Source organism: Rhamphochromis sp. 'chilingali' (assembly GCF_963969265.1).
Source record: "Rhamphochromis sp. 'chilingali' genome assembly, chromosome: 18".
Classification (NCBI taxonomy): Eukaryota; Metazoa; Chordata; class Actinopteri; order Cichliformes; family Cichlidae; genus Rhamphochromis; species Rhamphochromis sp. 'chilingali'.
In genome coordinates, this window is record NC_137945.1 from 10,689,647 (window position 1) to 10,713,372 (window position 23,726).

Sequence of the window (23,726 nt, forward strand, 5' to 3'; positions counted from 1 at the left end):
GCTCGGACTCAATCCCAGCATCACGAATCTGTGATTCAGAGGCCGTGTAAATTAAAGCTACATCAGGCACTGCTGAGTATCTGAAGCACCCAAAAGGCTGGCTGAATGGTTTGGGGAGTCCATTACCCTGAAATCATTATGTGGCATTTGCTGTGGCTCAAACAGTCTCCATACCGAGTCACTGCTTTACTTTCTACCAGTGAAAATCATTAGCATCTCTGAATTCAACTTACCCACTCCCTAAACCTGTTGCAAAGACACATTGAGCACAGTGTTCAATAAAAGGCAACTAATTACTTAAAAACATAACAGGGTTTCCAATAAATCAGGTTTAGAGGGACAAATTAGCTTTAAATGTATTAGATGTGATGTGTTGTTTGACCCCTCGGTCTAACAATGCTGGTGCAGCAATTGTAATTTTAAAAGTTAGGCCCAATAGGAACGTTTGACTTTTTATACTACATCTGTCTAAACAGACCGCACCCTGCATCAGCAAGTTATCTTTAGCTTTGCCCGCTGATGGGTGAACATTTACAGTAACGACCGAGTTTGGGGATGTGTCAATCTTTTTTTGCAACTTTGCAAAAATAGTTTTTCTGTTTCATCACAGACTATGATCACAGCTAATGCACACGCAAATAGAAAGTAGCAGCGATGCGGCACAGAGACGGCTGACAATCAAATGGAGAGATTTAAAGATGCAAACTCATCTCAAATCGTAGCCACGCCGATTACCAATTAAAAGGGTTAATTATGAAACCAGAGTCTGGAATGTCCACAACCAGCTTACAGCTTTAAATGTGAATGATCTTGAGTTCAGGAAAGTGTTGCCTGATGCAGCTTTAACCACAATCATGTTTATGGAAATTTAAAAAAAAATAAATCAAATGAGCCACATACTGTACCTGCAGTAGAAGTCTCAAAGTCACGTTTCTGTACATCTGTACAGATTTGAAATAAAAACTTTTATTATCCACAACAGCTTGAGATTAAAATGTAAAGGACCAATTTAAGAGAAATTACAGGCACTAATTAACTTTAGCCAGGCCCTAGGTGACATGAGACTTCTGTATTAACCGATTACACTTCAGTGATGAAGAGCACCACCACCACCAAAACCACCACCGTGAAGGATTAAGTTAAATGTCACACTGTGCTTAACAGAAGCACGAAACTCTGTCCACACTGCAAGCAACGACAGAGCTGAACAACCCAGAAATCTTTGGCTGCTGTGTTTAGTTCAGCGAGTTTCTTGGCTGGGGAAAGCTCGTCGTGGCCAACGCTCGTCGAGAGCGCAATTCGATTTTTATCTTTCTCCCCCATTTCCTTAATAATGTTTCCTCATTTTGTGAATACCGCTTCAGCCTAAGTGGATGACAGAGAAATCTCTCAGAGATGATGCGGCTGTTTCTGTTGCTTTATTCTTGATTTTTGATAAGATTTGATAAGAGGACCCTTTGCTTGCAGTGTGCACAGACGGACATCGGCACCCACAGCACCCTTATTTTGTGCATCTCCAAGGTGATGATCCGCCATCCAGTCGGCAGAGGTCAAACAAGCGGCTCGGGAGCTTCGAGGAATCTCACCTATGGGAGGTGGCGGTGGTGGCGCTGGAGGGGCCATCCCGGCCATGGGAGGAGCAGGTGGAGGTAGAGGAGGAGGGGGTGGGGGAGGCGGAGGGGCTCCCGGGGGAGCAGGCATGGTTGGGACTGAAAGGAGGACTCACGTTAGTGACCATTTAGCGGTGAGGCAGGAGCAGAGCGTGTCCTCGCCGCCTCCTACACCTTGATTACATGACATCATATCAATTTACTTAAGAACCCTCCGGGCCCGGAGGAGCGCTCCGACTTCTCACGCACTTGGACACACTCCTTTGCGGTATGAATCGAGTGTTTCCATGGCGACCAGCTTGCACATCACAGAGAAAGAGAGAGAGAGGGAGTGCTGCGGAAAGTCCTGTGCTGCCGGCCTGATCCCGGCGCCGAGGTAAAACAGCTGCTACGTCAACCTACAATGCTCCAAACTTAAACGCAGCACCATCTCCGCCGTGATCACGGTACAGCGCGACACCACGTGTAGCAGCTCGTCGTGTTACGTGGGCTTTACTGTTTAACTGTAAAGTGTCAGGCCTCGCGCAGCTTGGCCTATTTACACAGTAGGATAGAGAATCAGCTGTGCTTAGAACACAATGGGGCTCCATAATCCCTGTCTGGTAAACACAGGCTTTGTGATGCACACTCTCTCTATCTGCCAATAGCGTCATACATTTACACTTTATCAAACTTCATCATATATTCAGATTTTACGCTTAAAAACATTTATTTAAATTGTATTTTTTTTAGCCATATATTGATTGAGAAATGTATGTGTTTAAAGTTTGATTCACAAAGAACACACCATAGACTGTACCTAAAAGATGGACAATCAGTAGCAACATTGATTTGTCCCAGATGTTTAAGAAGTCCAAGGTTGTCACCTTACATACTGTTTTTTATTGTCTATTTCACTCTAAATAATGATAATGACTTTAAACAAATGAACACTGTTGCATTAGCTATTAGCTAAAGCTAATGTATAAGGACACATTCTCATTAGGAGATGTTTACTGAGGTCAAATATCAACTGAGCTGTAGGATCATCTTCTCATTGACTTCTGTGAAACTGGACTCATCTTTAAACAAGAGCAGTCGCCCTTTGGTGACCATTTCAGACCTGGAAGCTACATCTAGATTTGAATTAGTTGAAGTCTATGGTGTGCATCTTGCCAAACAGAGCAGTCCTGTAGTGTCATCATCTTGTTTTAACTGGGTGGAAAATACACCAAAACTCAAGTGACAACATTCCTGAGGGTGTACACAGATTTCTTACTCATTAAAGCAAATATTTCTCCCTGCATTTCTAATCCGGGTAAAAACAAAAAAAACAAAACAAAAAAACACTTAAAAGTAAAAAACAACTGCCAATAAAAGCCGCACTGAAAATCAGCATAATCTGGACACCGACTGGCTGACTGTTACCGTTTACTGTTTAAGTCACCACCACTGTCAAGCTCACCTGGTCCAGAGTTGGGGATGGAGGGTGTAGGCACGGCGATGGGAATGCCAATTCCGCTGCTGCCGCTGTTCTCCCTGCTGCCGCTGCCCCCGCTGCTTCCACTGAGGGAGGAGAGACAGAAGGAAAAAGAGGACATTGTTTTATTCAGGGCAACCTGCTTAGACTGCACAGCAGGTAACACTGCAGATATAGGGGACTCTGCTGCGTCGCTGCTTATGTCCCATTTAGAAGTAAAAGACCAAAAACTCCACATTTTTAAGTAATACTCCAGGGTGACTTTGCTCTTCCACACTTATTCAGTCTATTGGCTTGTTAAGACTGAGCTGCAGGGTGACACACCCAAGTGAAAAAGACATGAGTCACCCTATTGAAGCATTTTTGGTCACAGTCTGTCAAAGAAACTGAACAAAAAAATAAATATTCCAGGATTTAAGAGGGTATTTAAGCATTCAGCATGCAAACCACCTTAAAATCTTGCTTTTGACACTCCAATTCCCCCCCAAACACAAATTTACAGTGATCATCATATAGTGTGGATGATAATCACCAACATTAAGCCTTGCTTTGAGACTAATGGGGGGGAACAGTCACTTTGTTGTACATGATACGAGGCCTTGCCAAACACGTCTAAATGTTCCGCATGATTTATTTTTAGAGAACGAAATAAAAGGAACAAAGACGTGACTGTATAACCGGAACATCAGTCTGCACATCAGTTTAAGCAGGCCACACACATGCGCGCACGCTTACTGCAGCTTGCACACATTTATGAGAAGCAGGTTAGTCAGCAGGATTTAAAGATTATTGAAATTGGAATTTATCATACCAATGCGCACGTATTTGTGAATGTTTTCCTACTACACACCCAGTATTATGTAGAATTTGTAGACTTACTGGTACAGGAATAAGTGTGACGCGTGAATTAACGCCTCACACCACTGCATTTATAGCCTGAACAAATCTGCAGTGTCTATCACTGGATGGCTCTTTGTGCGAGTTATTTGTTAGGCTAACTGGTGACTAAATTGACTGTAGATGTGGACGTGACAGTTGTCTCCCTGCGACGAACTGGTGACCTGTGAACTGTGGCTCCTGATTCTCACTCAACACTGCGGCTCCTGATTCTCACTCAACACTGCAGTTAAGAAAAAGGACATATGGAGTCATGTTAAAGAATGAGGTGAATATTCATTAGCTGTTTTTTTTTTTTTTTTTAAATAACGAAAGCTACGGATGAACAACTTTTTCAACTTCCTGAAATTATAAATTATATATGCGTTTCAAATATTTTGTGGTGTTGGACTTAAATTTTAAGACATGTGTTCCCAGGACCCAAATCACAGGCAATTTTCATATTTTTTATGACAAATTATCTACTGTTCTCAAAAAAAATTATTCCACTCATAATAAATTCATGAAACCAGCACAGTGATGTGGATGCTGCACTGATCTGTTGCTGTAAAGCGAGAGCTAAGCAGAAAAGCGAAGCTGTCGATTTACTGGTCCATCTACGTTCCTGCCCTCACCTACGGTCATGCGCTCTGAGCAGTGACTGAAAGAATGAGGTCGCAGATACAAGTATTGGAAATTACTTTCCTTCAAAAGGTGCCTAGGCTCCCCTTGAGATACGGTGAGGAGCTCAGAGGGACTCTGAGTAGAGCTGCTGCTCCTCCACATTAAAAGGAGCCAGTTCAGGCATCTGACTTGATGCCTCCTGGACACCTCCCAGTAGGCGAGGTATTAGGGGCATGTCCTACTGGGAGAAGGCCCCAGGGAAGACCTAGGACTGGCTGGAAGAGGTGGCCGGTGTGAGAGAAGTCGCTGCTGTCGCTGCGACCCAGATAAGCGGTAGAAGATAAATGCATGGATCATCAAACATTTAAAAGGCGATTCTGTGGAAAATCGACATTGTTTTTACAGACTTGCCTTAAAAGTCTGTCCATTCCATCCCACATAGAGACAAAGCCTTTGTGGGTTGTGTCACAAAAGGTATTCGGCATATCAATTAGCTACGTCAAATATGTGGCGCTACCTGCTCCGCTCTCCTGTCACCCCGTGTGAATAAAGGAGCAACTGAAAGGAGCTTTGCTCAGACATAATGTTTTTACTGGATTTCAGCAGCTTTGCCCAGCACTTGGATGTAGGTCATGTGTATGTAATATGTACGTCAGCTCTGCATTTTCAGCCTGTACATGACCCCACAGCTCGTAGATCAATGGCCAGGACAAATAATTCCCTCCTCCCGCTCTTTCACCATCTCTCAGGCTGGCCTTGATCCTCATTTCTGCTACAACCCCTCATCCCACCTCTTCTTTTTTTCCCCTGCCGCTTTCATCCTTGTTTTTCAACTGATCCTCCCCTCACCCTTAACCATCCCTTGACCTCTTTCTCTGATCTCTTCATCGCCTGTAAAGTGATTCCCCATTCATCTACCAGAACCCCTCTCTCCCTCATCTCCTCTGATTCCTTCCACCCCTCTGAACCCCTGCTCACTCCCACCTCCCCCACATCCCCTTATCCCCCTTTCCCTTCACCCCTCCTCCCCTCCGCCCTCTCCTCCTCTCTGATCTGTGTCAGTCAAGCCCTGGGGCTCTCCGGGCACAAACAGCGGGAGTTACTCCTCTAAAGGACGACGGTGGCAGTAGGAGCTAACTGTCTGCGACTATAGAGGCTAAACAATATTGTGCCCTCTTTTAAAGTCAACACCCTTCCTCCTCATCTCTGCGATTTAGATTTATCCCTTCTAATCTCTCTATAACTTACCATTCCTTTGCCAACCCATTTATCTCTTCCCCTGCTTTAGCTTTCTTTAGTCGTCTTTGTTTCAAAATGGTGTCAAATAAAACCAATGAGCTCTTTCTCCGCTGCTCCGCCTCCTTCTTTCAGTCTGTACTTATAACAGGGAACTGTTGATAAATTAACTGTGAGGCGTAAGAAAGTTCCAGCTCACTTGCTCACAACTGACAAAAATCTCTAGAGCCAATATGGAAAAACAGCTTTCTCCATGAAAATGAACAAAAAAATAAAAGCATTCTGAAGCGTACAAGAGTATCATCTCCTGGAAGGAGGCATTCACCTTTTAAAGCCATCTGTGACACTGATATTTAAAGGTAGTCGTCTGGTATTTATCCATACTCACTGTAAATAGGCAGCTTTGACGTTTCATTTGAAGTGGGAAGTCGGGAATCCCAAACTCCTAACTGGAATTTCAAGCCAGTGTTGAGCCAAAAAGTAATCTCTTTGGTTATATTGATGAAGACTGCAGTTAACAGGATTTGCAAAGAAGTATAAAATAAGGAAATTACCTGTTCTGCCAGGACCTTATGACTCTGAAATCTTGCTTTCATCAATTGCGTCTTATTTGCAAGGCCAGACATTATGTCCCATTATGTACTTATTGCAACTCCCTTTACGCTGGTCTTAACTCTACTCTTCTCCATACACTGCAAATTGTTCTGAATGAGGCGGCTGGTTTTCTTACTGGTACTGGGCGGCGTGTTTCTATCACCCCTGTCCTCGCTGACCTGCACTGGCTCCCCGTTAAGTATCGTATTCAATTCAAAATCATGCTGCTCACCTTTAGAATTATTAACAATATAGTGCCAAGTTACCTCACTGAACTACTTAGTGCTCTAGCAGGGGTGTATAATCTAAGATCATCTTCCCAGTTTCAATCTTTCAAATCGTGGTTAAAAACCCATTTATTTAACGTCGCCTTTTATACCAGTTAATGCTCGTTTGTTAGTTAGTTTAATGTTTGTTGCTACTTTCGTTCTCTTTTTAACTACTTTTAATTATTTTAAATTTTTATTGACTCTCTTGTCTTTTACACATATTTTTCTATTACGCTTTTATATGCATTTCTTTTGTCTCTGTGTTTTTAGTGCCATCAACCTGCTAGCATGTTTGGTACTTTGCCATGGCCATCATTTTTCTCTACTACTTACGTTTGACCCTCTCGTATGTTAAGCACTTTGGTATTCCACTGGTTTTAAATGTGCTATATAAATAAAGTTTGTTGTTGTTGTTGTTGTTGTTGTTGTTGTTGTTGTTGCATTACATCCAATCCTGTCCTTTTGGTCAATTAAAAATACCTTTCTAATGTATACTTGATTGATCCCCCTCTCCGCATTTAACCAATTCACTCAGTGAAGCAGCGGGCAGCCACCAATCTAGCACTCGGGGAGCAGTGTGTAGGGACGGTACCTTGCTCAGGGGTACCTCAGGGTCGCTGTTCAGTGGATTCAAACCGCCGACCTTCCGATCATGGGGCCACCACTGTACCTACTGAGCTATCCCTGCCCAATTTCAGACCTGTGATGTCATATTTGCTGCTATTTCTGCTTCCCCAGCTCAGCCAGATCTGGATATGATATAGGATATATCCTATAAATATGGGATATAAAGAATAAATACGGATATGTAAAGACACTTTTCCAAAAGCTGATTGCAGTGTCTCTCTGATGGAAAGGTTTTTTTTCCTGGTTCAAAAAGGCTTGACATCATTTTTGACAGCCTAACAGTTTAAATACCAGCAATTATTTTTTGGCACAACACCGGAACGGTCGGACTTCCCACTTGTAAAGTTGCAGAAGCAACACCAAACCTGACCTGATGCGGTAGTGAGTTTAAAGCCTTTAATCTGTGCTTCCACAGTTGTGCATTTGTGACTCATTTTATGCATCTGTGTATGGAACCATAATCTAACCATAAGAACAGCTGATTTCCTTCACATGGCACAAAATGTTTTGTATGATTTGCACAGCAAACATTTTTTGGGGTGTACTTTTAGGGTACCATGTAACAGAAAGATAGCAAACCATCCATTTGCACTTTTGAATTGCTTTATAATGACATAAAGAATATGGGTATAGCAGTTAAAGAAGAAGTTGATAGTTCTGCAGGAACTATGTTTAACATTTGTGTTTTGGTACATGCTGTGTCCACAAAGCCAAACACCATCTTTAACATACAGACTCTGCCCAGATATCCAAACCTGTAATGCTAGATTGGAGCAAATTTTTACTCCAAGCATTCTGCGGTGACTAAAATTAGCACGGCTCCTAAAATAAAACGTTCCCTGCACGCAAGAGTGTAATCGCTCCTATACAAAGAAATTAGATAATAGCAGGGAACGTGTAGCAGCACACGGGAGCCTATATTGAATTCAGACCTCAGCTGAAGATGACAGAGACTGTTGAGCTGAACAAGCACAGCTTACTTCCAGGCAGTGTAATCAAATAGCGATGCCACAGCAATATTAGCTGCAGCAGGGAGTTTGGGACTCTGAGGACAGCATTCGGTTTGTTAAGGGGACATCAGAGCAGATCGGCAACGGTGACGCCAAAGAACCTAAAACTGTGCACATTCAAATACGTTTTAACAGATGAGGCAGAACAGCTGTAGGAAAGAAGCAACAAGCATGAAACTAAAAGGGAAGTTGGACAAAGAGGGTTTAAAAATAAATAAAATTTGCTCATAAATACGTAATATTTACGAGCATCACAGCCAGCATTACAGGCTTTTTAGCTAATGAGGAGACTTCACTCACTCGTAACTCAAATTTGATGAAAGCTCCTGGAGATTTCTGGGGAACAATCCTTGAGAGTAATGTTCAAGGGGTTCCACGCTGTGGCGGACTTTTTTTCTTTTTTTAACAGCACTTTATTTCAAAGGCTTTTACAGATATTAATATCAGAGTGATTCAGAAGCCCTCCAATCCTTGTCAGACAAATGCTGGATTTAGTGTAGTGGAGAGGAAGAGGTGTGAAAGTGCTCTAAGCCGCTGAACTGAATGAAGAGATTAGAACTAGCCAACATAGAGGGGACCGGTGTTTTTGGATAGATGTTTTACACACATTACTCAAACCCTAGGTTTATATTCAGTGAGCAGTTTTAGTGGTGTAGCTGGAACACCCAATTCCACTTCAACCTCCCAAAATTTTTGAAGAAAAAAAAAAAAGTGTTACGTGCCTGTTGCCTGATTAGCATTGCAGATTTTAAACTGCACTCTGCATGAAAGTATTTTTCTGTGACTCTCTTATCCTCTTCTAGCATCAATATTTGGTCAGTTTTTGGTCATATATTCGGATTGTATTCCTCTCACGTGCTACTACCACACTTCTTTTAACTGCTTCAGCCTCTTTACGTCCGTATTGGAATTTTAAATGTGGTTAATTGTACTACAAGTCCTTAAATAGTTTGTCCTGAGTTTTTCTTCAGTGTCGAAGTGTAGTTGTTTATTTGTGTGTTACTTAGTTGGTATTAGTAGGTCTCTGCATCACTGCACAGTTTATGGAAACGGCTTGCTGTCCTAACTTGTTATAATATAATATTCTGGTTACAGTAATATATACAGAAAAGCAACAGAAGCTCCTGCATAGCTGCATGCACTGATTTTTCCCTCTTTCCTCATCTACCTGTGCGTGCGTTGCCTCTGGCTGAGCGACGCCGTGCGCCCGGGGCTCTGCTGCTGTCCGTGCTGGCTGCCTAGTCGGGCGGGGCTGGTCATGTAGTCATTGGGAACCGTGGGCGGCTTCACTGGCTCCAGGGTCTTGTAGGGCGTGTTGCGTCTGGAGTGGCCCAAAAATGAAAAGCGATAAACAAATTATGATAAAATCAAAGAAAAGAATGATCATCACTGAGCGTAAAGCCTACTATCTGAACGTTATGGGTGTGTCCACTAAAGCGTTGTAAATCCTATCAGTTTACCCAGCTGGATGAGGCGCGCTAAACATCGCTGTTTATCCCTGGAATTAATATCTGATCAGCGTCTGTGTTTGTGCATCGGGGCAGGACGCACTACAACAACCCTGCATGTTTCTTTTTCTGGATCCTGCCACTTATCAGCTTCTTTTCCAGCAAAAGTGACCACTGATCCATCAAGTTCACTCCTCAGCAAATGTGCCCTGTGTTTTTATCTCTTGGACTTATAAAGCAAAAAAATAAAGACAAGTGACGTGCTTAAATTATTCATAATTAAAGGACTGGGTTTCCTTTTCTGGTGACTCTGATGGAAATCTTACCCAAGCGTGCCACGCCCAGACATCGGCGGACTGGGCGGCTTTTGCGTCGGCGGATTGGTCCTCGATAGTGTTCCTCCTCTGATCGACTGATTGTTTCCATGTTGCTGTGGTTGGAAAGAAACCCCAGAAGAAGCTTGTTTTATGCACACATTCCTCCAGTCACAGTGGGTGAATATTACTAATGTGATCACAATCTACTCTTACAGGCTGCCCAGATGACACAGCGTAATATTTGAGGGGAGATGTAATCCCTCCCCCAGGGTGTGCAGTTTACACTCTGATGGAATTTTGGAGCAACAGCAGTTATCTGGGAAACCCGTAAGCATTAAACAAACTACATTAAGGGACGAGTACACAACATGAAAGTAAATAACAACACATACATGGTTGGTAAACAGACAAGGGAGTGTGACAAAGACTACGCTCATCTGTGGGAGGACTACAGGTCAGTTAATGTGAAGTAACATGGGAGATGATGACAGTAATCACACGAGGACGAGTCTGCCGTGGAAGGGAGTTGAACAAATCTATCAATAATACATCGGAGCAAAATGGGTCATGTGACAAAGCAGACTTACCTTGGCTTTTAGCCACTTAGTGTGGGCGAAGGAAAAAAGAAAAAAAAAAAAAAAAACACAGGAGAAAGAGACAGAAAGAGGGCATGTCAAAACAGCCACATGTAAATGGATCAGTCCAAGTTAAGTGAGCAGCAGAAAAATGATTCCTTGTATTTACACTGTTAACTCGTAGCAAGACCTCAGAAGGTCAGTAGTAAAAATCATGCCATTTATAGAAAAACACTTTTTCCTGACTTGTGCCCTTGACTCCAGCACCACACCCAGAGCAAGAGCCAGACAGCAAAGATTTTTCAGGGATCGAATGGCAAAAGAAACTGAAGAATTTATTTTTGTGCATCGACAAAATGCCATAAGAAAAGGTTGCAGAGAACCACTCCAACCTTTGGTAACCTTTTATGCATTTTCTATGATGTGAACTGCATAATTTCAGATCATCGCTTCACTGGCACCCCTAGAAAATAAATTCAAAACTCATACTTGTGTAGCTTTGTCTGAAAACAGAGCCAGCATAGCAGCGGGGTTGATCTGCAGTTTGACAACTACAGAGTCAAGTGGCTCATCTATAATGCAGCTTCCCCAGTGGCCTTTGCAGAAAGCACTGTAGCGTCACAGGACCACAACAGAAAGAACGGATGAAATCAAGAGTAAATTCATAGCACAGGTCAACAGGAGCCGACCTTTGCACGCTTAAAAACAGGAAACGGCTTCAGTGCAGCTGCGAAAGGCTAACTTCATGTTCAGATTTCACTCTCCTTGGAGGAGGTCCGGTTAATATATCTTACATCTTATTAAACCTGTGTTAACTGCCGCTTCCCTTTAAAAGCGTTGAACTTATTTAATGTGGTGCAGCCCTTCTTGTGAAGCAGCCGCTGCCACTGGAGTTTAATGTGACTGAGCTTTTAAAAAAAGCAGCTGGAAAATGCTCATTTAAGGTTTTTAAAGGCAAAACTTAGCAACTGTAACCAGTTAAAGTTGCAGCGCTCTCGCCTGCCTTTGTGTGAAATCTGAACATGCCTGCAGCTGCTAAGGGTAAAGGTCTTGTATCAGTAGCCTGTCGGGTGTTATCACATCTGCCAGAACTGAAGAATTAACCATTGCTGCCCTAACTAGCAGTCACCAAGGGAGCAATCTGCGGTGCTTAAGAAATAAATAAATAATTAATCTAAAGATGATCCGCCAAAAATTGCAGTTCGCCTTCTTCAGGCTTGCTCCAAAAACACATGATAGGTTTGAGTTGCAGAGGCAGCTGAATGGGTCTGATAGGCCTCACCTCAACTAATTCACGTCTTTGAACTAGAGCTCTCTACCATGTTTGTGCCGTTGTTGCATTTCATTGAATTTATCTGACCAATGTTAAGGCTCGAAGTGTTGGTGGAGGCCAAAACTACCGTGTAATGTCCATGTTTTATACAGTCTCTGGTTGGAACGCAACACCACTTAACTGTTGGTTCTAACGGGGCCATTATGAACCATCAGTTTAATGATATATCAGTGATAAATCATTAAACTGGCGGTACAAACAAATACGATCGTACAGCCGTGCCTGGCTACACCACAAATGTCATATGTATGTTAGGCTGATGTATGCTAGACTGATTCTTTCATATAGCGTAAATATGTTTACAGACAATGTGTAAGATTAGAATTGTGCTCACTTTTTTCATACACTCACAGCAGTGGATTAGTCAGATTTTTACTCAACTAGGAAACGAGTTACCAGAAACATCCCCGATACAGAGGAACAACAGCAGCCGCCGTCTTTGTCATGAAGAACTTGAACCATCCCCTTTAGTAATCTTGTAAACTCTTAACTGACACAGGACAGAATATCAAAGGACTGAAATCTGACTTCAAACAGCCGACGTGCCTGGTGCATTCCTGAAAGCCTCGCTGACTAGATTAAGCATCATCTGACTGGAAGAATAAATCTCATCTTTCGTATTAAAGCTAAAAAGCATCATGTTGCTGTCAGAAAGCCTGCAGGAGCATCCTGATCTGTCAGTTGTGAGACTGCAGTGATTACTGCTGTGTTCGGTTTGTTTATACCACATGAATTTCATCTTCCTTCTTTTTTTTTCCACCTCCCTTTTATAGAAAAACTTTTCTTCAATAATGTATGTTAGCAAATCAAATTTTATTTTCCTCTCCGGAGGTGTCTAACACCAACTTTTTGTAAGGTCGTAAAGCCAACTCAACATTTAGGCCAAAGCTAACCCTCAGGCAGACACAGCAAGTCTGAAAGCAAACTGGAGCCAATATTCACGATCTGAACTCATATTAAGGTATCGATTCTGGTCAGTAAATAAAACGCGGCTACAGACGTTCAGACTTTTGACAGCTGCCATTGCAGCATGCGCTATGAATTAATGTGGAGTATTGATGTTGCGTATCGATCGCTCTCTGGCTCTCGACATGCATAGATGAGAGGAGGTGAGTGATGTAGGGCTGCCGGATGTGCGGGTGTGCGCTCCCCACATTCACAGGCTAGCGGCATAGACAAAGACGTTTAAGGCAGAAAATCCATAGAGATTAGGCTCAGAGTACTACGTGATAATCCTAAAATAGACTCAAACGGCTTTAAAGCAGCCGACGAGGCCTAATTTTGAGCGTCTCTTTTAGAGTAAAGAGTAGGTACAGAACTGGGGGGTGATTAAAATGGACCTTATTGCACGGTTATGCCTGGTGATCCTGGTTTTAATTAGATATGAACATTACTAGATGGAAACAGTGGACACAACAACCTCACCTCAAAGTTTGCAAGTATTACTTTTTTTCCCCTCTTTAAGCAATGTAGGGAAAGATGTTTGATAAGCACAAAAAATAAAACAAAGACTTCTTGCAAAAAAAAGATAGTTGGAATAATTAAGAAATAGCATCATCACAGTTTGTCCAGCTTACAATACTTTCAGGGCCGTCTGTACCACATGTAGCAGAGTAGCATAGCAGTGAAGCCATAAGACTGCAACGTTTTTCTACATTGTGGCTAACCACTGTAAATGTGACACATCAATCCACTGCTGTGAAAAAAAAGAAAGACTTAAGAGGCTGGACTGTCAGTCTGTTGAAATCTGTTATTTCTGGCTCTATCGCTCAGCCACACCTCTGGAGTTTGTGATTGTGTGATATTTTCTGTGGTAGTTTCGGTCTGGACCCAAAACTAAAAATCTGTATCGCCACTCCAAATCCACTATCACTATCTGTTTTTGTAAACTGTATCTGCCAATTATTTCATTTTCTCTGAATCTTACTCACAGGAAGAAAGACTCCTGCTTTTATTATTCCTGAAACTGTAAATAGCCTCACATTTACGGCCCAATAGTCATAATTACTGGTGAAAGTCTGGAAAGTCTAGGGTGAAACACACCCTAACAAAATGTTTCACATCCCATTAACCGTGACAGAGGGCTTCAATGCAACTCCCCACACAGAAAATTGAGAGTGGCACAATGGCTTTTATCTGGTCTTATCAATGCCTGTAACACTATGGGACACTAATGGCGGGGTCTTTAATCCAATCTGTCTGACAGCTGAGATTGATTGGCTGACTGATGGCGCAAAGGACGCTCATGAGGGAGAATGGAGATCTCCAAAAAAATAAATAAATAGAAAAACTGCCTGCAGCTGTCAGGAAATGATGTCACCGAGCGACCCCTAGAGCGAGCCCTAATGGCTGGGAGCTGCGGGTGAGTCTCTGTTTTGAAGAGTTTATCACATCAAAAAGCTTCTTTGCTACCTTTCACACTGAAGTTAGATAAACTACAAATCGAACCATAACATCATCGCCATAATGAGATTATGAGAGCGGCTAAAGTGCCTTTAAAAAAAAGAAAAGAAAAAAAAAAAGTCCCACAAATGTGTCTCTGATCACAACAATCCAAGAACAGAGCTGTTTTCTGAAAGCTACATGATGTAATTGCTTTTTTTTTTTTTTTTAAGTTTATCTCCATCTCCACCCTCCCGAACCAGTTCCCACTAGCACACACTGCAACATATTCCTGCAGGGTCAGAGAGGGGTGTTTTCTGAAGATGAAAGAGAAAGCACAAGAGACGCCGTTTGAGCGAGAAAAACAGACAAAGTGGGAGAGGAGACAGAGGGAGATAGGAGTACCTCTGGCGAGAAAGCAAAGAGGGGGAAGGGAGAGAAAAAAGATGGGAAAACTAATGGACTGAGCAGAGGGAAATATTATATGCGAGCAGAAAATTAGTGCCACATACACACAAAACAAGAAAAATCTGCTCACCTTAACGCCGTGGCCGACATCATCCAGTAGAGTGTAGTCAATTGGCTTCCTGATGTACCTGACTGGCCGCTCCATATTGGCCGGTGCTATGATCTTATGAGTCCTTGCTGTGTTCTTGTTAGTGGTCAGGATCCCGATCTCTCGCCTGGCCACCTTCTCTTTATGGATGTCCACCGTCTGTAAATGAGAGAAGTGAAGATGTGTGTCACACAGAAAACTTAACAAGGCTTAATTAAATCATGAGGCTGTGCTTTTCATCAGTGGGGCCTTAATCTAAATCTAACACGGCAATTCAGCATATTAGCAAAGACACTAAGCAAAGATGACTTACGGTTGCAAGAGCTGTTGGAGCGATCGCACAAATCTCTCAAAAGAAGAATAAACTGAAATTTACTATATATTTAAATCCTGTTTTCACAATTTCACTTTTTCAGAGAAGCGTGTCCTTCCAATATGCTTCATTTATGCCTCTGGTGGCTGCTTTTCTCCTGAAACTGACCCATTGTTTCATTTATTGGTCACACTCCTATACGGCTGTTTCCAAATGACATGACAAATTTGGATTTCTTAATACACTTGATCATGTATTACTAAATTTGGGCAGATGACTATCGCTTGTGCACACGAGACAAGCACCAACTTCCAGAGACTTCCAGAACTAGACTTTCAGAGAGTCAGAAATGACATTGTCAGGAGTTCAGATCTGTTTTTTCTCTCTTCTATGGAAAATGACAACACAGAGGTGCCAGTAGCAGCTGGTGGCACCTGTGGTTGCAGAAAAAGGCTTCTGGTCCTTTAGACGTCTACTGGAAAACAGCCCTGAGTGATGACCTTTGTAAACACTTTCTTAATGAGTTTATGGGCCCGCTCACTTATTTCTGGTCATATTCTATTCTTTCCAAGCATCATAAATAAGGAATATCAAGGGTATGTTAGATGCCAACGAACCCAAGATTTATGCAGATTTGTTGAAGACTGAGTTTCTGTACTGATGATGTATCAGTGCAGATTCACAGATTATACAGAGGGAGATGATGCAACAGCTTGGAAAGATGAGACCACATCATTATAGCTATACACCAGCGCTTTATTCATTTTATTATTCCTCAGACACTCAAAACTTTATTTAGGTTTAAAATTAGAGGCTGAAACAGGGCTAAGTCGCCTTTTACTGTGTTTGTGATCACTGATAATGCAGTGCTCTAACAAATAACAAGGTTTGCTTAACAGCTCATCCATAAAAGCATTTGTTCCAGTTTTTGCGAGTCCAGTTCTAGTGTTTTACTTGATTGTTACTTAGCACTAGAAGGTAGCTGTGTCTAACAATGGTGCTTCAAACAGGGCTTCACAAACCTTAATATAATCTGTGCTTGTCTATGACACATTTGTGTATTTTTTGGTGTTTGTTTTGTGGCCTTTAATGTTTATCCACACAGCTATAACCTCACAAGTACTCACTACACAACCAAACATTGAACGCCTCCCATCAAGCCAAAAGGAGCCCAGGAGCAGCTGCTGCTGTTGCAATGGGAGATGAAAGGCCGCAATGTCTGCAGAGGCCAGACCAGGAAAACGGTGGTCTCTCGTGGAGGGGAAGGAGTCAGAAACCAGCGCCAACAGAGGATTCCTTTCATGCCAAAGTGATCTGAGGCTGGACTGAGCTTTGTCTCTTTATTCTGCACTGCTCCACTGTATGTACAGACTTAGCCCTCAAGTATCATTCATCCCAGAGTTGAGGGAATTAGTAACACTCAGGATGGCTTATATGTAGCTCAGCACAGCACAATCACGCCAACAACATCTCTCTTTTTCCCCTCTCTCTGGGTAACATCAAATCTAATTTTAAACTATGACACTAACGAGATATTCGCCTGAGAACTGGCAACAAACTCGAATATCTATTAAGACTGACGCATAGCAGGTTCCTGCAGGACATGCAGGGGTATTAAAAAAGCGGATTGTTCAAAATTGCAGAAAAAAAAAAAAAGGAGCAATCAATATTTTATAAGAGCCAAAGATATTCTTGCATAATTGCTCCCTAAGAGACTTCCCATGCAAAGAAGGAGCGTCCGTTCTGTTCCAGTGCCCTGTTGTGTCTATTTGAATTAAGAGATATGACAGAGTGCTGATTACAGTCATCTTTTTTAACCTGAGACAAGCTGCCAGGATACAAGAGGCTCTTGACATAAAAACGAACTGTAGTGACAATATCTTCCCTGTGCTGCGAACAAACCAATGCACAATTTAGTGGATAAGAGCCCCATTATGATGGGATTTGAGCCAATAGCTTTGACTCCACATGCAGCTCAGAGATAACTCCCAAATTGTCATATATCATGATCATCTGAAAGCAACTGGGCCAAAATCAAATCAGCCCATTTGGCTTCCATTTGCAGGGGATGTGATGGAGCTCAGTGATCGGCTGAGATGGAACAAGGCAGAAAGAGGGGAGAAGGAGGACGAGGGATGGGCTCAGTCAATCTAGACCTGGTTTTACTTCGAAAACAGCTTTGCTCACATTTCACCACTGATTCTAAAGAAAACTGAAGTCATAGGCGTTGCACACTGCCATAAGTTTCTATGAGGAAGTAGACAAAACATGAAAAGTTCACTTGAAACTGGAAAGAGAACAGTTGTTGAAATGCAGCAGCTAAACTGGGAAAGCATCTGTTCTTGGCTGTACATACTCCCCATATCAGAGAACAGCGTTCGGACAAACGTCATCGCAGCTGGCAGGGGCAGGAGGTTAGAAGCAGCGTAACAGTTCATCTCCATCCTGTACAAGCCCTGCTGCAGCAGTGAGGAGCCCTGATGTAACACAAGTGTTGACAGAAGGGTAAATCTGAACCCACCTTGTTTAGCAAACTTCCACACAGCGAGCAGGAGCACCCCGTGGATATCACATTGCTAATCCACTGTCCAAAGAACATTAAATGGATCTGACAAAAAGGTCTAAGTATGACAGTGCATTCTGGCTTCACCCCATCGGACTCACCCAGCAGGGAACCCAAATCTGAGCAACTGCGACTTAACAGCCCATCTCTTCCCTCGACTGAGCGGTGAAACGCTTTCCCTGACTTTTCAACTGGCACTAAAAAGGTGTTTACTCGATCCCAATGGTCCATCTGCTGGGTGGAAAACGTCTTGCCAAACTGAAAGGTGCATGATTCACATGTGCTCTCAACCACTGCCACACATATGTCTCAGGCCTACGGCTGTTTTCCCAAAACACTGAGCAGTTGGTGTTTGGCTTATCCATCATCTAAGGGCTTTTAGGACTTTAAAGTGCCCCCCACTTCGTTGTCTGCTTTTATTGAACTGCTCTTTTCATTTGTCACCTTGAAGTCCTCTTTTTTTGGCATCCTTTTATTTTTTTTCCCCCCCTCTCTTTTTTAACCCTGTAGTTCTTCCCACATCCAGAGAAGTCACCCATCTATGACTAGTGCAGGGATTTAGGTCATAAATTGGAGCTACTGCCAACATCATCAGTGTCATCCACATTCAGTCAAGAATGCGTTAGACTTGGAGACTTTTTCCCCATTTTGGAATATGAGGGAGTCTGTGCAGTGCTTGCCACAATGAGAAATTCTTGTTGTGTTGTTAGTAGCAACCAGTGGCTAAATATTTAGGATTTATTTATTTTGAAGCCAGATTGTTACCGTTTGGGTAGAGGCTGTGCCTGGTTTTCATTGCTAAGCAGCATCCCCACTGTTGGTCAATGGTAACTTTATTGTCCCTAATGGGAAATTGATTTGCAATATGTCCATACAGAAATATGGACATAATGTTGCCAAGTGCTTCGTCAAAAGAAAATATTTGGGTTCATCAACATTACTTTGCTAATGTTCGCATTATGCAGTGTACTCAACTTTCACTGTAGGTTCCATAAAAAAAAAAAAAAAAAAAAAAAAAAAAACAAAAACACATACAACACAACGTCAACAAAAGCCAAAAAAACTTTGCAAACAACTTATTGTAACTGTCAGTGTAGCCCACCCAATAACAACAGCTCGCTTTGGATCAATGTCCCTCCCAGCCTGCTCACCAGTGATTGATGCCAGTTGATAGGTGAAATTGGTCGCAAAGAGGTATATGGATAGCTGTGACCTTTGAGATGTATCGATTGCAGTGTTAAGGCACAATTTTTACTTAGAAAGGCCAAGGGTTTCCATTTCCAGTTTACATCGCACATTTACAGCTTCATGACCATTTGGTGAGCAGTTGGTAAGTGTTTGCAGACAAGTCAGTCCTTCCATGCAAACTATGGACGCCCATGGCAATCTGCTAGTAACCAAAGCAATTGCACAGAGGTTTTTGATGTAGTACAATCTTTATGTCCAATTTCACTTAGCAACTGGTCAACAACTGACACAAAAATTATAAGTCTACTAATAAAACCCGAGGCCCCATAATTTAAGCACCCACTGTAGAGGACTCTTCCTCTAATTTAAAAACAATACCCAACTTTGAGAACGCATCGCTTTCTGGTCTTCAAATCTAAGTCGACCCCCACTTTCAATGAATGCTTATTGCCTCTTTCAGGCCAGTGCAGCCCACTGCTCAGATAAGGGGGAAGGCTGGACTACTTGGGAAAGGAGGTCATACATTGACAGAATGTATCCACACGAGATCAGCAGAAGGGGCATAAATCTCTGAGTGAAGTGGGAACGGCCAAGCAGAGGTCTAGGGTTGGAATTTCAAAATCTTGAACAAACGGAACTTGACAACTTCCCACCAGACAAGCACACAGTGTTTTGGCGAGCGACTTGAGCAGCGACTTAAAAGAAAAGAACTAAAAACGAGTACACTTTATCTGGAATTGAGACAGTTGCTTTCCCTTCGACACGTACTGGAAAGAGAAGAAAACAGCCTTTTCAGCACTTTGGCAGACTGGCCGCAGGATGATATCCTCGGTAAAACGCCAACTATGCAAAAAAGCACGGACAAACAAAAAGCTTCCCAGCGTGTACTGTAGGCGTAGTAAGGATGAGCTGGGCACTTACACTCAGCATGGGGAAAAACCTACAGCTAGACAAACACACCCTACATACCGATGTTTCTGTGTGTGGCTTGCCAGACCAGACAAATGTGTCAATAGTTAATAACAGACTTCAGCTACAGATAATTATAAGATCTGAATAAAATGATTCAGTAAACTGATGAGAGAAGAGAATATCTATGTTCTTAAGTCCATGAGAGCTATTTTTACCCACCATAAATCAGGACTACATGATGATGATGTCCAGACATTGGAGGTCCTTGTTGTACTGTGCGATTACGCCGTTCACTCAAACATCTGAACCTCAATTTCAGCCTTGCTGCAGATTAAGGAGTGAGGTGAAGACAGCCTAATCAGGCCATCTCTTCTTTTCAGCCTTACATCTCCAGTAAATCTTGACCATGTTCAAATACACTCTCTCAGCAAAGCACTTTTCCCCGCCTACAAAGAGCAGATTTGAACAATTTGCAATGCTCGGTGTCTTCAAGCAGCTATCTCATGATGAAGTGTTTTCCTGCTTCTAGGTCTGCTTCCACAGACCTAGGCCATTTCCTACACTTCCCAAAATAACTTCATGACAGAAGAGTCCTGAAAATGTTGCTATTGTGAAACGTGGAAACACTAGCTCACAAAGGATCTAGAGTTAAGATGTACTATTAAGACATCTTGTGGTTGTGTTTCACAATTATATAATTGGGCTCATCTTGGCTGGAGAGACTGACTGTTCAATGGAAGAAAAAATAAATAAAAACAACTTTTTTTTTTTATTAAAAGGCACAAAACCACAAGGATCTCTTAAAAATCCAACCCTCGGTGTCCTAAAATAAGAACAAAACAACTCCCAAAGAATCCATATAAGGCAGCATTACTTGTTAATCTCAAGGCAAATGACTGCTTTTAGTTTGTAGTGTGGTTCTAACAGAGGAGGCTCTACAAGCTTTTTCTGTGATCAACTATAACTTCTTACAGATGCCACAAGATGGATAACCATAAACCATTCTGTGTACTTCAGCATCAGGCATAAGGCGTGGCTTTAAAAGGAGAAGCCATCGTGTCAGATGAAGAACTGTTATTTACTCATGTATAAGTCGATGTGCTTTCTCATCTTTGCATAATCCTTTCCTTCTTTAATGCCAGGCCTGCGTCATTAAAGTTTGACTTTGCTACACAAGTGAATGTTCCACAAGTAATGAAATGCAGAAACTGGTTTGACGTGATTTATATTTGAGAAAATGACTGTGAATATGAATATATTCATTCATATTGATCAATATAAAACTGCCTGCCAGGAGTCCATATTTATTGCATAACGCAGTGCGTTTCATCAGCGACCTCTGCAGTCGTGCATATGAGAAGTAGCAGGACGCAAGCCAATGAAAAAACTTGATACATCATTTAAAAGGATTATTTCATCAATCTCACAACACTGGCACGTAAAGCTGAAAGAAAAAACAAACAAACTTGGGCTTGGGTTTTTAATTGTGCGATGTGTAATTCTACCCGAGTCAATCTAACCTGTTGCCAGTGACACTATTAGACATTTACATAAAGATGGAACAAATGAAAGCAAAACAAAGAGTTGGTGTTAAGTGAGCGATCTCTTAAAAGCTTAAAAATTGTGTACAAAACACTGCTTCACATTCAAGTGGAACTGTTATGCTTTTCCTTGTTTTCAGTCACATATGCAAACTTTCATTGCTGATGCCCATATTAAACATGGCCAAGCCTTCAAATAACAAGGTCAGTGTACGTGCAAGCAATGCCCGTGGGCCAAACGCTCAGGTTTCCGACAGTTTTTTCTACTTTTGGCTCCCTATGATGTCAATGAGAGCAGATGTTTACAAGGGAGCCAATCAGAATACAGCGTCCTTAAAGGCAGAGGAGTTTAAAGGGCTTGTTTCCTGCAGTGCCATGCAACTGTACAACACAAATAAGGATTATTTTGATTGTTTTAACATTGTAGTTCAAAATGAACATCATTGGTGACTTTAATAAAGCCCGGCATTTTGTGTAGCAGTTAGTTTTGTGAAATAATGACAAAAGTTTGTCAGATTCATGATCATTCCACTTATTAACTGTCTAAAAAGTTCCTAATCTAAATCCTAATTCTGTCTAATTTGGAATCAGATGTGTGCAGGCTACCTTCATGCATGTATGGGTTAATTTAGGCCACATTACAGTCATATAAAACCCCTGTGAAACTAAACAAATAAATGTCCCATAATGCAAACTTTTCCTTTAAATGTAAGACAAGTTTGTTTGTTTGGGTTTTTTTTTTTTTTTTTTTATCTTTTGCGACATAGTACAAATGGTTTGTACGGGCATTCGCATTCCTCAAAGTAGGATGTTAAAGAAAGTGCTGTTTTGGTGCAGAAACAGCTTTATTTGTTAATAAAGTCTGCATTTTAATAGAGCGTAGGAGCTTGAAAATGTGAAAGTTGTCAGTATTTCACAAGATAAAGCCAACACTGGGGGGAAAACAGAGGAAATATTCTGATTTCCTTGAGAAATATGTATTATATTTTTCTGCTTTGTTATCAGTATCGCGAACCAGTGGCCCTGAGGACTTTGCCCTAGATTTGAACCTCTTAACTCTGTTTGTGCGTTGTAGCTGTAGCTTCCCACTAACTGTGTCCAGCCTCATCTGTAAGAGAAGCTCCATCCAACACTCCCAAATCCACAGTGAGGCAAAACGGCTGCTGAACAAGAGCAAATGCCTTTGTCCAATGCGTTTCTCAGCGTGATTACAGCCAGCACATCTGAATCCCGTCATCTGTAGAGTCTAACATTTGTCCAAAACGGCCCTGCAGCGAGGCCGCTTCTCTGAGCGGTTAAAGCGACACAGAGCATGCCAGAGCTTCCACGTGCACTCCGAGCCAAAATGGGAGGTCAACTGCACTGTGGGGAGTTCTCAGTTTGGCAGCTTCGGTTAAACATCCCTCAAAAATCCGATCCCTCTGGTGAATCTAACAACCCACGTGTGACACGACTGAGCCAGGATTGGACAAGTGTTAAACCTCGAAGAAAGGCTCTCAGAGACACAGAGAGAGAGAAAAACACTATTAAAATGAGCCGGGAAAGCATGCCAAGGTCGACGCGGTGTTTGCTAACACAGCACATATGGAAACACCTCAGCTGGCCTTTGCAGTCTCACTTGGGCGGCAGCCAAGGCAGCATTCTGACTGAGAGCTGAAGTTTACATACAAACTGAAAGCTGAGAGCAAGTATTTACCATTCCCAGACTAAGAGGTAGACAAAATTGAGACGAACAAACACCTAAAACTGAGACTCCGCTGCAAAATGAAAGGAAAAGTGAAGGAAAAGCATTTCCCCAATCGGCCGTGTTGATGCAAAGGTGTCAAACAATTCCCTACACTGCTCTTGTGGTGCAGAACAAAGGTGCAATGATTAGATGCAACTGGACAGTTGTTGGCTGGGAAAGAATGCACTGGTAATAATGAGAAGGCACTCTGCTAGTGAGGAAGGAGGAGTAACCACAGAGCAGAGAAGCTGATGAATCACTAAACAACCTCAGTCACCAGTTATTTCACATCATCACACATCCACCCTTTAACATCCATCCATGCAGGACAGAGTCGCACGTTGCATTCAAGCTACAAACGCTACAAGGACGAGAAAAATGCGACAACAGAAAATATGAGATTAACAGAAAAATCATTAAACGCTGAAATTGTTTATTTAGCGAGAATGACAAACAATTATTTCTTGAGGTTCTCAAATGCAAAGATTTGTTTTTAAATATTTTATAGAACAAACATGTTTCAATTAAAAAGGGGAAAATTTAATAACTGCCAAACAGAATGAAAAG

At 42.1% G+C, this 23,726-nt stretch overlaps 1 protein-coding gene across 4 annotated transcripts in view; it reads right to left on the reverse strand.

Annotated features, from left to right (window-relative positions):
* The window catches only part of abi1a (abl-interactor 1a), a 50,006-nt gene that overhangs the window by 6,708 nt on the left and 19,572 nt on the right, over positions 1–23,726 (reverse strand). For 3 of the 4 annotated variants that reach the window (XM_080865363.1, XM_080865361.1, XM_080865360.1), the window contains exons 3-7: positions 14,899–15,075; positions 10,080–10,183; positions 9,474–9,626; positions 3,055–3,155; positions 1,587–1,709 (exon numbers count right to left, since the gene is read on the reverse strand). In XM_080865363.1, coding sequence (XP_080721489.1) covers positions 1,587–1,709; positions 3,055–3,155; positions 9,474–9,626; positions 10,080–10,183; positions 14,899–15,075 — 658 coding nt within the window. The remainder of the gene's footprint in view (positions 1–1,586; positions 1,710–3,054; positions 3,156–9,473; positions 9,627–10,079; positions 10,184–14,898; positions 15,076–23,726) is intronic. The other variant, XM_080865362.1, reaches the window with a different exon arrangement.